Raw genomic sequence first — 12,701 nt, forward strand, 5'->3', positions numbered from 1 at the left:
TGATATCACTGACACCTTTAGCCATCATCGTAGGGGACTGTAACCCAGCATACTTTTAACAGTGGTTTCAGCAAAGGGAGGATTGAGTTGCTGACGCTAAGGTTAATGGTCTTAACTATTTGAGCTTTGAATTATGGCTGGTGGATCATTCCTCTAAAATTCTAAAAATAGTGTGGTATAATGGTGAAGAGCATAGGTGCTGGGACCAGACTGCTTGTGCTTTAAGTCCTAGCCCTACCACTTTGTTGTGTGTGTCCTTGGACAAAAGCTGAGTGATTTCTCTGGGCCTGTTTGTTCACCTGAGAAATGGGGCCCTATTTCAAGAGTTGTGGCAAGAGTTAAGTCACTTAATTCATGTTAGGTGATTAGAACAGTCCTTGGTGCTTGATAAGCACTCAGTAAATAGGAGCTATAATTTTAATGCTAATGAGTAATTTTTCTAGCAAGATGGAATTGGTTAATATCAAAGAGTAGCAAATGATTTAATACATTAACATTATAAAAATTTTAAATCTTTTATTGCCCTTCTTGAATGCAAATATTTCTAAGTTCTCTAGTGTCTAAGAGATAACTTTTTAGCATTTTGTCACTGGGTGTTTTAGTCCTAGTTGAAAGGGGGAAAGGGTGCCCTTTTGGCTTCATTTACCTTTGTGTTCCATAATGATACTAGGTTCCTCACTGTTGAATACAGGGGCACGTGTTGTACATGGAATGCTTGTCATTTTCATTTGTGAAGTTTTTGTTAATGATTTTTTATTTTTATTATTTTTATATGTTTTTTGCATATCTCTTCCCCCGCCCGTCTCCAGCAAGTGGAAAAGAACTATGCTTTTGAGATACCTGATGTTCCAGAAAAATCCGAGTACTTGGAAGTTAGATACGCGGTAAGTCAAAATTACTGGGTTTTGGTTGAGAATGACATTTCTCTATTTTTGAGACTTCAGCTGGCTTTCAATTAGGAGTATTGCCAGGGCTCCTCAAGTCCATAGTTCAGTGAGGTGGACTTACAGTCATGAATAATGAAAATGGTTCAAATTAATTTGAGTACATAGAACACTGGTTATGCTGCCTGTCTCAGGCTTTCAAGTATGCATCTTTAAATAAATAAGTTGAGACTGCACAACTGCTTGTCAAGTGGAGTGAAGGCCACATGATGGAGTTGCACATCATTAGTCTGTTGGAGTGTCCCTTCTGAGCCGCGGAAAGGTGAGAGAGGATCGTCCGTAGCGTCGCTGTAGTGCTGCTCTTGCTCCCGTGATAGGCAAGGTCATTGCTCTGGGATGTTAATTAACTGGGCCTTAACCTCTTTTTACCTTTGTTCTAGAGTTTTGATCTCACAATGTCGGAAAAGGGAAACTTTTAAGAAATGTTTCTGACAGTGGTGATGAAAAGTTCCCTAGGAGCATTTTGAATGAGTTCCACTCTCTTGCTTTCATTCTTCTAATGGAGTGGTACTTACTCAGCTGTTCTTTATCAGTAAGGCATGTATGGCTCTGGACAGAAATCCTCTTTTCCGGGAGCTTCTTGGCCTATTTTTCTTCTAATGGGTGCCATCAAGATGCATTATTTTGTCATTGTGAATTGTTTTTCTGTCCTACTGTGAATTGTTTGGGATTTCATTTGTTGCAAATTACATTTCATATATATCAAAGGGATTTCTTCTGGTGGTTCGTAGAGAGGCTTTTGTTTATTTCAAATACAGACTTCGGAAAATGTGAAGTAATGGTTTTAAACAAAAAAGGGTTGTTGTTTTTTTTCTTCTTTGCCTTTTTCAGGCTGAAATGCCACAGCTTCCTCAGGATTTGAAAGGAGAAACTTTTTCTCATGTATTTGGGACCAACACATCCAGCCTGGAAATATTCTTGATGAACAGAAAGATCAAAGGACCTTGTTGGCTTGAAGTAAAAAATCCACGTAAGGAAAAATTTACCTTCAGAAAGTTAAATTGCCAGTAGGGTGATTTTTAGAAGTTAAGGACTTGGTCTATTTATTTCAGTGTGTCCACGTCCTTTTTTGTGTTTCTTTCCTCAGAGTTTTCCTCGAGTGAGTGTAGGGAATATGCTTGGAGCCACTTCGTCGCTGCAGTGCCTGGTAGTTCGGTGGGAGGGAGGCCTTAGTGAGTCTGGGTGGCCTTTGCCCGCACCCCTCCCCGCATCCCTCTCTGTGCCGCTCCTGGCGTGTACCTCCCACCCTGCTGATGGGCCCCCTGTTGTGCGGAGCGAGCTGCTCACCCCTGAAGGAGAGGCAGCATCCCTGCCCGACGGGGACAGTGCTCATTTGGTTTATTACCCGATGTTTTCCAGTGTTTGCATCTGTGATACTCTGTTTTGTCTTCACAAATCTCTTAAAAATGTTTGGTGATTCCTTCAGGGTAGTGTTTTTGGGTTTTTTTTTTTTTTTTTAAACCTATTTTAGGTCCTGGATTCTTCAGAAAATCAGATGAAAGCTGTGGACCTTTTACCAAGAAGATGAGCATATGTGTACACACACCCCCACCTACCCACCCCCACATACGCATGCGTGCACACACACACACACACACACACACACACACACACACACACGGCTTTGCATACAATCCAGTAATTGAGCTTATTTTTAGTTAGATGATGTAATAAGACATTCTTATTAGAATATGGGATTGAAGACTATCTCAGTTAATCACAGATGTCTTAATTATAGTAGTTTTCCTTTTTCAGCAAATGGCTGTTGATCTGTTGTATCTGTTCTCTTTCAGAGCTCTTGAATCCGCCAGTGAGTTGGTGTAAAGTTGAGGCAGTGGCCTTGAAACCAGACCTGGTGAATGTGATTAAAGATGTTGGTCCTCCTCCAGTTGTGGTCATGTCTTTCAGCATGAAGACAATGCAGAATGCAAAGACACATCAGAATGAGGTAAAGAAATAGGGCATATTTTTGTACCCATGTCTTAGATGCAATACTTGCTTGAACTTGTACAGCTATTCTATAAGGGAAAATTGTTCTTTCTGGAGGAGAAAGTACTAATGCAGTACCAAACTCCATTTTGGAGAATGTATTGAATGTGTTGGGTGCTGGAGGTGTTCTTTAAAGATTTAAATTACTGGGCTTATTTTTATTTTTTGTTGTTTGAATATTTTATTTTGGAGAACTTTAAGTGGACTTGGAATAATATAATGAACTCTCATATACGAGTTACTCATATTCAGTGGCTAGCAAGATTTTGTCACACTTGTTTCCTCCCACCTTTAATTCTTGTTGAAGTATTTTATGTTTTAATTCATTTTTAAATAAATTTTTATACATTTTTTTAAGTTTATTTTGAGAGAGTGTGTGTGCGAGTGAGCCTGGGGTAGGGGCAGAGAGAGAGAGAGAGAATGCCAAGTAGGCTCTGGGCTGTCAGCACAGAACCTGATATGGGGCTTGAACTCATGAACTGTGAGATCGTGACCTGAGCTGGAGTTGGGTGCTTAACTGACTGAACCACCCAGTTGCCTGTCAATCTCTTTTAAATGGGAGCAGCTCCCTCCCATCCTCTTTTTTCAGTGACATTGACTTTAAGTAAGTCATTTTTCGTTGTCTCATACAATGTCGTATTTTCTATGTATGTTTGCTTCCTGGTGTCATTGGACAGTTTCTTTTATACCAGGGGTTGATCGAGTATGGCCTGCGAACACATCCAGCACACCACCTGTTTTTGTAAAAAAAAAAAAAAAAAAGTCATTGGAAGACATCATGTCTATTCATTTATGTATTATCTACAGTTGCTGTTTGACTACAGTGGCAGAGTTAGTAGTCACGATAGAGGCCATGTGTCCTGAGAGTGTAAAATATTTGGTATCTGGCCTGTTACGGAACAAGTGTGCTGGCCCCTGCTAGCTAGTGCTAAAGCATGGATTCAATTCAGTTTTGACTTTTTGGGTCAGTATACTTTATAGGTGGTATGATGTATTTCATATTGCATTATATATCAGCAGACGTATTAGGTCTGGCTAAAACTGCTATTAGTGGGGTTATGATTGATTAGTGGGTTCCAGTTTTCATCTAAAGGCAGTTTTTTTTTATATATATACAGAGGGAGTATAAGTAGGGGGAGAGGGGCAGAGAGAGAGAATCTTTTTTTAAAATTTTTTAAATGTTTATTTGGGGGAGAGTGCACCAGTATGAATGGGGGAGGGACACAGAGAGAAAGGGGGACAGAATCTGAAGCCTGCTCTATGCTGACAGCAGAGAGCCCCATGTGGGGCTCGAACTCATGAACTGCAAGATCATGACCTGAGCCGAAGTTGAATGCTCAACTGACTGAGCCACCCAGGCGTCCCTAGAGAGAGAATCCACTCAGTGTGGAGCCCATTGTGGGACTGGATCCCATGATCCGCGGATCATGACCTGAGCCAAAATCAAGAGTTGGATGCTGAACCAACTGAGCCACCCAGGCGCCCCCTAAAGGAGGGTTTTTTTTTTTTTTTTTTTATTAACATTGGTGCTATTAATGTTTTGGTCTGACTAATTGATTGTTGTGACAGCTCTTCTGTGCATTGTGTGACGTTTAGCAGTATCCTTGGCCTATACCTGATGCCTCTACCTGACCCCTTCCCCCTAGTGGTGACCACCAAAAGGCCTCTGCACCTCTCCAAATATCTCCTGGGGGTGGGGAGAAAACTTGTTCCCCTTTGAGAACCACTGATTTAATGCCCCCCCCTTTTATTTACCCGAATTAGTTGTTTCATTAGGAGTTGTAAAGCAGTTTTCTAATTTCTGTCATCATTTCCATGTTTGTTAGTTATATATGTTAAATATTAGAACGTTTATTAGTTGAATTTTTCTATAAAGTTAACTTTTCCTCGTTAACCAGCACTATTTGGTTATGCTGCAGTAGTTTGTACAGGAAAGATGAGGGAAATGTGTACTTCTTTCTCTTTCATTGCCAATTTTCTGAGTAGGAAGTTGGAGGCCTCCATTATATGTATTGTTGACTAGTGATTTGTTTATTTTTGTTGTAAATTATATTTTGCTTCCTCTTTTATGGAATATTATGAACTCATGAGTTTTATATTTACACATGGTGGTTCAGTGTCTTGCAGTCATTGTTATTTTTGATGCTTAAACTTGTCTTTGGTCAGTGGGAGTGTCTTATGTCTGCTTCTAAATCCTTTTGACTTTAGGGGAATTTTTTTTAACAGTAGCCTTTTGGCATTATTTTGGCTCTGAATTCTTTTAGTATGTGGTTTGATCTTTTAATAATAGTTAATATAGTAGATGGCCATAGTTAAGTGTGTGAGAAAGGTTTGATTTGTTCAAAAAAATAGTATCCATTCTCTAGCATCTGGAGTGAGATTTCTCAGTACCATTTCACAATAAGGGAAGTAGGGCTTCATAGAGAAATGGCTAATTCAGGAAAATGCTGGGAGTGTCTAGCTATACTAGAAAGCAAGGATGATATTTAAATCTACTGAAGCTGTGTCAGAAGCGTTCAGGAGTCAACCTGAAGAGTTTCCTACTGGCCACCGATGGGACGTTGTGAACATGGACAAGGATAGGTCCAGCACACTGAAACGTGTGAGTTCACAATGGTACTGTAAGCTTTTGCAACCCAGCATCGGTCACCTCTGAAGGCATCTAGGGAACCAAGTCACTGGTTCGAAAACTGGTCAATAACGGGATTGAATCTAGCATTTATCTTGATTTTTTTGAATTCATATTGTACCTCAGCTAACTAAGTAATTGGTGAAGTGGTTTCTCTTCATAGAAGGTTTCCAGCTAAGAAATGATAAAGGAAAAATGGAATATTTCCATTTTGCAATCCCTAATGAAATAATGAATCTAGGCAATGATCACTAAAAGGGAGATAACCAGACATGACGTGCCTTTGCCATCTGATAGAAGGCATCAGTAGCACCTCTAACATATTCATACCAAAACATTGAATGCGATTTTGACCAAGCCTTTAGATCTAAATGTGAATTCACCAGCAGTACAGAAACAGAGGAATGTGTTAAATGGCATTATTGTGATACAAGCCATAGAGTTGATACTGTAAAGCACTCTACAGGGTGAATGACCCAGCTTCTTCAACAAATGAATTGCTGGGAAATAAAAGGTAGGGAGGGATTGTACCTGTAGTTCTATATATTGACCAATTACAGAGTATGGGCTTACTTGGTAAATAAAATTGAGATTGTTGGGAAAACATGAACATTTGAATCTTGCATGAATATTTAGTGATTTTAAGGAATTGCTATTAATTGTATTAGTTGTAATTTTATTACGTTTTTAAAACCTTTTGGGGCACCTGGGTGGCTCATTCACTTGAGTTTCTAAATCTTGATTTTGGCTCAGATCATGATCTCACGTTTTGTGGGTTCAAACCCCACATTGGGCTCGGAGCTGGCAGCGTGGAGCCAGCTTGGCATTCTCTATCTCCCCCTTTCTGTCTGCCACTCTCCCATATGTGCTGTGTATACATGCGTTGTCTCTCAAAAATAAACATTAAAAAAAACCTTATCTTTTATTTTTTTTAAATGTTCATTCATTTTTGATAGAGTGTGAGCTTGGGAGGGGGATAGAGAGAAGGACACACAGAATCTGAATCAGGCTCCAGGCCCGACACAGGGCTTGAACCCACAAACCATGAATCACAAGCTGAGCCAAAGTCGGACGCTTAACCAACTGAGCCGCCCAGGTGTCCCCGAACTTCTTATCTTTTAAAGTAGTGGTTCTTGGGGCACCTGGGTGGCTCATTTGGTTGAGCATCTGACTCTTGATTTTGGCTAGGTCATGATCCCAGGGTTGTGGGATTGAGCCCTGCCTTGAGCTCTGCGCTGACCATGGAGCCTGCTTAAGATCGTCTGTCTCTGTCTCTGTCTCTGTCTCTGTCTCTCTCTCTCTCTCTCTCTCTCTCTCTCAAATAAAAAAAAAAATAAAGTAGGGTATCTCAAAGGGGTGAGATTTTGCCCTTTAGGGGACATTTGGCCATGTCTGGAGATAGTTTTGGTTGTCACAATTCAGAGGTGGAGGGCGGTGCTGTTGGCAGTCAGGATACTGCTGAACATTCCACAGTGAACAGAACAGCCCCAGTAACAAAGAATTACTTGGCCAAAAATGTCCATAGCGCTGAGGGTGAGAAACCATGTTTTAGAGATACATGCTGCAGTATTTCTGGATAAAGTGATAAGTCTGACTTCAAAATAATCTGGGTTGAGGCAGGAAGTGGATAGGGATATTGATGAGTTGATAATTGAAGGTGGATGATGGGTATATGAAAGTTGATGTTGCTTTATTTTTTCTCATAGTAAATTTGAATGGATGAATGAATGAATGAATGAATGAATGGGAGAGATCTTCTGCAGCCCTGAGTAAAGTTGATGGCCTCCTGAGGGTTTAGATTAGATGGTTAATAAAGTTGTTCACTCAGCAAATGTTTCCAAACCCTGAGCTAGTGTGATGGAATACTTGTGATTCTTCCAGATAGTGGAAGAGACAGATATTAGCTCGATAGCAGAAATAGATGTAAAACTTACAAAGGATAGATGTGCTCTGGCAAGCATATGATAAAGGAAGCTGCCCTAGCCTGAGAGGCCAGGAAGGTGTCATTGGTCAGAGAAGCTTCTTGGGATGCTCTGAGGATCAAGCCCTGTGGGAGAATGAAGGAAGCAAGACTGGGCAGTGGGAGAAATCTGAGTTGCACTTATGACAAAGGTCTCAGCCAGTCCCAGGGAGCTCTGGGGTGGGGATGACCCTCCAGAGTTGCTCTGAATTGTGGTAAGAGGTTTGGGCCTTCATTAGCATCCCTCCTCTCCGATGCGTTAGGTAGTGGATGCAGGCTGCTTCCAAGAGACTCCTCTGTGAGTTGTCAGCCTCCAGCCCTCTCAGCAGTTGGGAGAATGAGGGCCCTTGTCCTAAAGAGGACTTCTGGGTGACACACCACAGCATCCACTCCAGAAGTCTTTTCTAAAGGAGTAGGGATGGACCTTGAGTACTGGTGGGTGAGTAGGAGTTTACTAGGCACAGAGAATGGGTTTTTCCCCCCAGGGGCAGCATGCTTTCTCCAGCACGGTGCCATGGGAAGCCATTATTGGTGCCAGCACAGCAGCAGGGAGACCATTGAGGGAGGCTATTGCATGAGTACGTTGATATAATACATTAAAATCTGGATATGAAAATGCAAAAAAAAAATAGAAAAGACAAGTCTTCTAATAACCGCAGCCCTCAGCGACAACCACTCGTAACATTTTTGTGTATTTCTTTTCTGCCTTCTTTCTCTGCATATTTTAGTAAAAAGCTAGGATTTTACTGTACATGTGATTTGATTTTCTGCTTTTTTCTAGAGTTTTTCCTATGTCTATACTGTTTCTAATCAGAATTGCAGTCCTTGCCATTTATGAAAAACTTAGAAAGTGAACGTTTTTTTAAATCTCTATGCCCATTATAGGGCTTGAACTCAGGACTCTGATATCAAGAGTTGCCTGCCAGAAAGTACAGATTTTAAAAAGAAAATGAAGAATACCCACAATGTCTCTTCTTAGTTTTGTCCATTGTTGACATCATCCAGATTATTTGTTACACATATCTATAGCTTGCTTTTTGAAAGAATGAGTCTTTAAACATCACTTACCTGTTTCCTTTGAGATCCCTGGCCTGGGGTTCCGGAGCCCTGAGCTCCAGTTCTAGGTCAGATGGTAATAGTTATTAATCTCCTGCCTTACCCCTTCCCTCCTCTCCCCTTCTGTTTTCTCTGTTTTATTTGTTTAAATACTTCTGTAATAAAAAATTAAAATATGGGCTAAAATATGTATCTTTTAATATTCTTGGTGGTTTTGGTGAGAATGCAGAATGCATAGTCGGCGTCTGATAAGTGATCTTTTTCCCTCCTTTATTTACAGATTATTGCTGTGGCAGCTTTGGTCCATCACAGCTTTGAGTTAGACAAAGCGCCCCCACAGCCTCCCTTTCAGTCACACTTCTGTGGTATGTATTTTTTTTAGCTGGTCTACTAATGGCTTGATTTTAATTTTTCTTATTTTTTCTCTAGCTGTTGGATCAGTAACTCTTTTTTTGATGTTTTCAAGAGTAGTTAGTGCATATTGTTAAACTTTTTTTTTTTTTTTTGGTCAGCTGTGGACACTGAGTTTTATTGGCTTGGTGGCTCCTATTCAGCTAGTTTATCTTGTTTGAGGGGAAGTTGGGAGGCAGTTTGACATCTCTTTTCTATTCCCGTGGTTATTCTGTTGGGGCATTCTAGTTTTTTTTATTGGGTCAAAATTGTGCTATCACTATTTCCTTTTCATGATGTCATTGTAAAAGCCCATCATAGAAGCCTGAGCAAAGTGTTCTGTGTGGTGAGGCAATATGCCGAGGCATAAATGAGTGTCTACCTATTTGGGAAGAGTTCTAGAAATATCACATTGGAATTGGGTTGTGCTGTGCATAAAATTCAGTTGGTGAAAATTTCACACAGAAATCTGCATGCCTTGAGTCAGCCTCCAAGGAGGATTCTGACCTATTCGATGTTGAAAGCTTGGCCAGGTAAATAACTATTTTTTTTTTTCAGTAAACAAGAAAGGGGCATAACACTATTGATCTGTCATGCTTCCTGAAATCTTTTCTAGGCTAGAACCAGCAGTTAACTGGGACAGCATTGCCTGTCTGGTTTTGTGGGTATTAGGAAAGCGGGACTAGGAAAGCAAGCAGAGAAGGAAGTATCATGTGTTATTATTGTGAAGTTTCGCCTCTTTAAGTGGGGTGAAATACGCAGAAAAACATGACAGTGAGGATATCGTGGAAAGTACATGGAAGAGAGCAGTCATTAGCTCATTTCAGCGTGTATTTATTCACCTGCTGTGTATGCCATGGTGTGAACAGCTGTTTTGAGTGACAAAGAACTTATAGTGAGGGCAGCTTTGGTCATCTTTATTTTTCTAATTTTGAGAAGGTTGGAGTTCCTTCATTGTACACTGGTTAAGGCTTTGGTGGTGGTGGAACCCCCTTAGGGAAGTTAAACATCCTCCATTCTGCCTCAGATGTAGTGAAGATGTTTCATCAAAGTAGTTTTAACAGTTAATAGGAGCTTAGAGTTCTGTGCGTGGTTTTTCCTTTTTTTAGATGTAATTTTTTAAACTTTTTAAACATTGAGGTATAATTGACATGTAACATTTTAGTTTCAGGTGTTTAGCATAACAATTCGATAATTGTATGTATCGTGAAATGATCACAATAAGACTAGTCAACATCTGTCATCATAGCTTGAAAATGGTTTTTCTTGTGATGAGAACTTTTAAGATTTACTTTCTTAGCAACTTTGAAACATGCAGTACAGTATTATTAACTAAAGTCACCATGCTGTACATTACATTTCGGTGACTTACTTATAACTGAAATTTGCACCTTTTGACTGTCTTCACCCAATTCCTGTGGGTCCCCTGCCCCATCGCATCCTGCCCCACGACATCTGGCAGCCGTAAGTCTCTTATCTGTATCTATGATCTCATTTTGCTTTTGTTTTTTTTAGATTGCACATATAAGTGAGATCATGCAGTATTTATTTTTCTGTCTGACTTACTTTGCTTAGCATAATATCCCTCATGGTCTTTCCGTGTTGTCACAAATGGCAAGGGTTCCTTATTTTTTTAAATTTTATTTTAGAGAGAGAGCGAGCATGTGCAAGCAGGAAAGAGGGGAAGGGGGGAAAGAGAATCTTAAGCAGGCTCCACACTGATCTCCAACACGGGACTCAGTCCCATGACCCCGGGATCATGACCTGAGCTGAAATGAGTCAGATGCTCAACCCACTGAGCCACCCAGGTGCCCCATGATTTCCTTATTTTTTTTTAATGGCCGACTAATATTCCATTGTATAAATATGCCACTTCTGTTTGTTCATTCATTAATTGATGGGCACTTAGGTTGCTTCCATTTCCTGGCCCTTGTAAATCATGTTGCACTGACCATGGGGGCACAGAGTTAGTGATTTCATGTTCTTCAGACAAATACCCAGAAGTAGAATACCTAGATCATATGGAAATTCTATTTTTAAGTTTTTGAGGAACCTCCTTTCTGTTTTCCATAGTGGCTGCACCAGTTTTACATTCCCACTAGCAGTATGTATACAAGGGTTCCCTTTACTCCACATTCTAGCCAACACTTGTTGTTTCTTGTCTTTTTTATTTTTAAGTAGGCTCCATGCTCAAGGTGGAGCTTGAACTCACGACCCTGAGATCAAAAGTCACATGCTCTACCAACTCATCCAGCCAGGCACTCTTCTTGTCTTTTTGATGATAGCAATTCTGACAGGTGTGAAGTGATATCCCAGTGTAGTTTTGGTGTCCATTTCCTTGATGACTGTGATGTTGACCAGTTTTTCACGTACCTGTTGGCTATCCTTATGTCTTCTTTGGAAGAATGTCTGTTCACAGCCTTTGCCCATTTTTTTTGAAGTAGGCTCCATTCCCAATGTAGGGCTTGAACTCAAGAGTTCATGCCAGCCAGTCCCTAGCCTTTGCCCATTTTTATTTTTTCATTAAAAAAAATTTTTTTTAATGTTTATTTATATTTGAGAGAGTGAAAGAGAGAAAGAGAGAGTGGGGCAGAGAGCGAGGAAGACAGAACCTGAAGCAGGCTCCAGGCTCCAAGCTGTCAGCACAGAACCACCAAAGTGGTGGGTTCGTCAACCCACGAACCACCAAAGTCAGATGCTTAAACGACTGAGCCACCCAGGCGCCCCTGCCCATTTTTAATTGGATTGTTTGGGGTTGCTCTTGGGTTCTATGAGTTCTTGTTGTATTTTGAATATTGATCTCTTATCAGATAAATTATTTGCAAATACTTTCTCCCATTTGTTAGGTTGCCTTTTCATTTTGTTGATGGTTTCCTTGGTTGTGCAAGAGCTTTTTATTTTGATGTAGTACCACTTGATTCTTTTTGCTTTTGATACCTTTGCTTTTGGTGTCAAATCCAAAAAATCATCGCCAAGACCAGTGTTAGAGAGCTTACTGCCTATGTCTTCTTCTAAGAGTTTTATAGATTCAAGTCCTTACATTCAAGTCTTTAAGGCATTTTCAGTTGGCTTTTGTGTGTGGTGTTTTGTGGTCCAGTTTCATTTTTTTGCATGTGGCTGTCTGGTTTTCACATCACCACATAGTAAAGAGACTGTCCTTTTCCCATTGTATATTCTTAACTCCTTGTCATACTGACCATATATACATGCATTAATTTCTGAGCTCTCTGTTCTTTTCCTTTGATCTGGATGTCTGTTTTTATGCCAATACCATACTGTTGGCATGACTACATCTTTGTAGTGTAGTTTGAAATTATTAGCATGATGCCTCCTGCTTTGTTCTTCTTTCCCAAGATTGCTTTGGCTATTTGGGGTCTTTTGTGGTTCCATAATGAATTTTAGGATTGTTTAGGCTTTTCTTTTGAGGTCCAACAACATGACCATTGGAAATACTTGAATCTCTCAATTCTTTAGAGATTAGGGGGTATTTGTTTATATTTAAAACAGTTTCCATTTAGAAACATGCAGCATATGTGTACTTGAAATTGGACTAAGATGGTGATGGAATCTTTTTTCCTTCTTACAGTTATATCTAAACCAAAGGACTGTATTTTTCCATATGCTTTCAAAGAAGACATTAAGAAAAAGGTAAAGAACTCATTATTTATTCCTTATAAATTTGAAGCATCTATTTAGGAAAAGAAAAGGAGGATGGTGTAGATTAGCATAAATA

At 40.0% G+C, this 12,701-nt stretch overlaps 1 protein-coding gene across 1 annotated transcript in view; it reads left to right on the forward strand.

The window, feature by feature from the left end:
• The window catches only part of POLA1 (DNA polymerase alpha 1, catalytic subunit), a 299,598-nt gene that overhangs the window by 25,281 nt on the left and 261,616 nt on the right, over window positions 1-12,701 (forward strand). Inside the window, exons 13-17 of the mRNA XM_043570717.1 lie at window positions 810-884; window positions 1,776-1,914; window positions 2,738-2,892; window positions 8,859-8,943; window positions 12,555-12,616. Of these exons, the coding sequence (XP_043426652.1) occupies window positions 810-884; window positions 1,776-1,914; window positions 2,738-2,892; window positions 8,859-8,943; window positions 12,555-12,616 (516 nt within the window). The remainder of the gene's footprint in view (window positions 1-809; window positions 885-1,775; window positions 1,915-2,737; window positions 2,893-8,858; window positions 8,944-12,554; window positions 12,617-12,701) is intronic.

The sequence above is a fragment of the Prionailurus bengalensis genome, chromosome X, assembly GCF_016509475.1.
Source record: "Prionailurus bengalensis isolate Pbe53 chromosome X, Fcat_Pben_1.1_paternal_pri, whole genome shotgun sequence".
NCBI classification, from domain to species: Eukaryota; Metazoa; Chordata; class Mammalia; order Carnivora; family Felidae; genus Prionailurus; species Prionailurus bengalensis.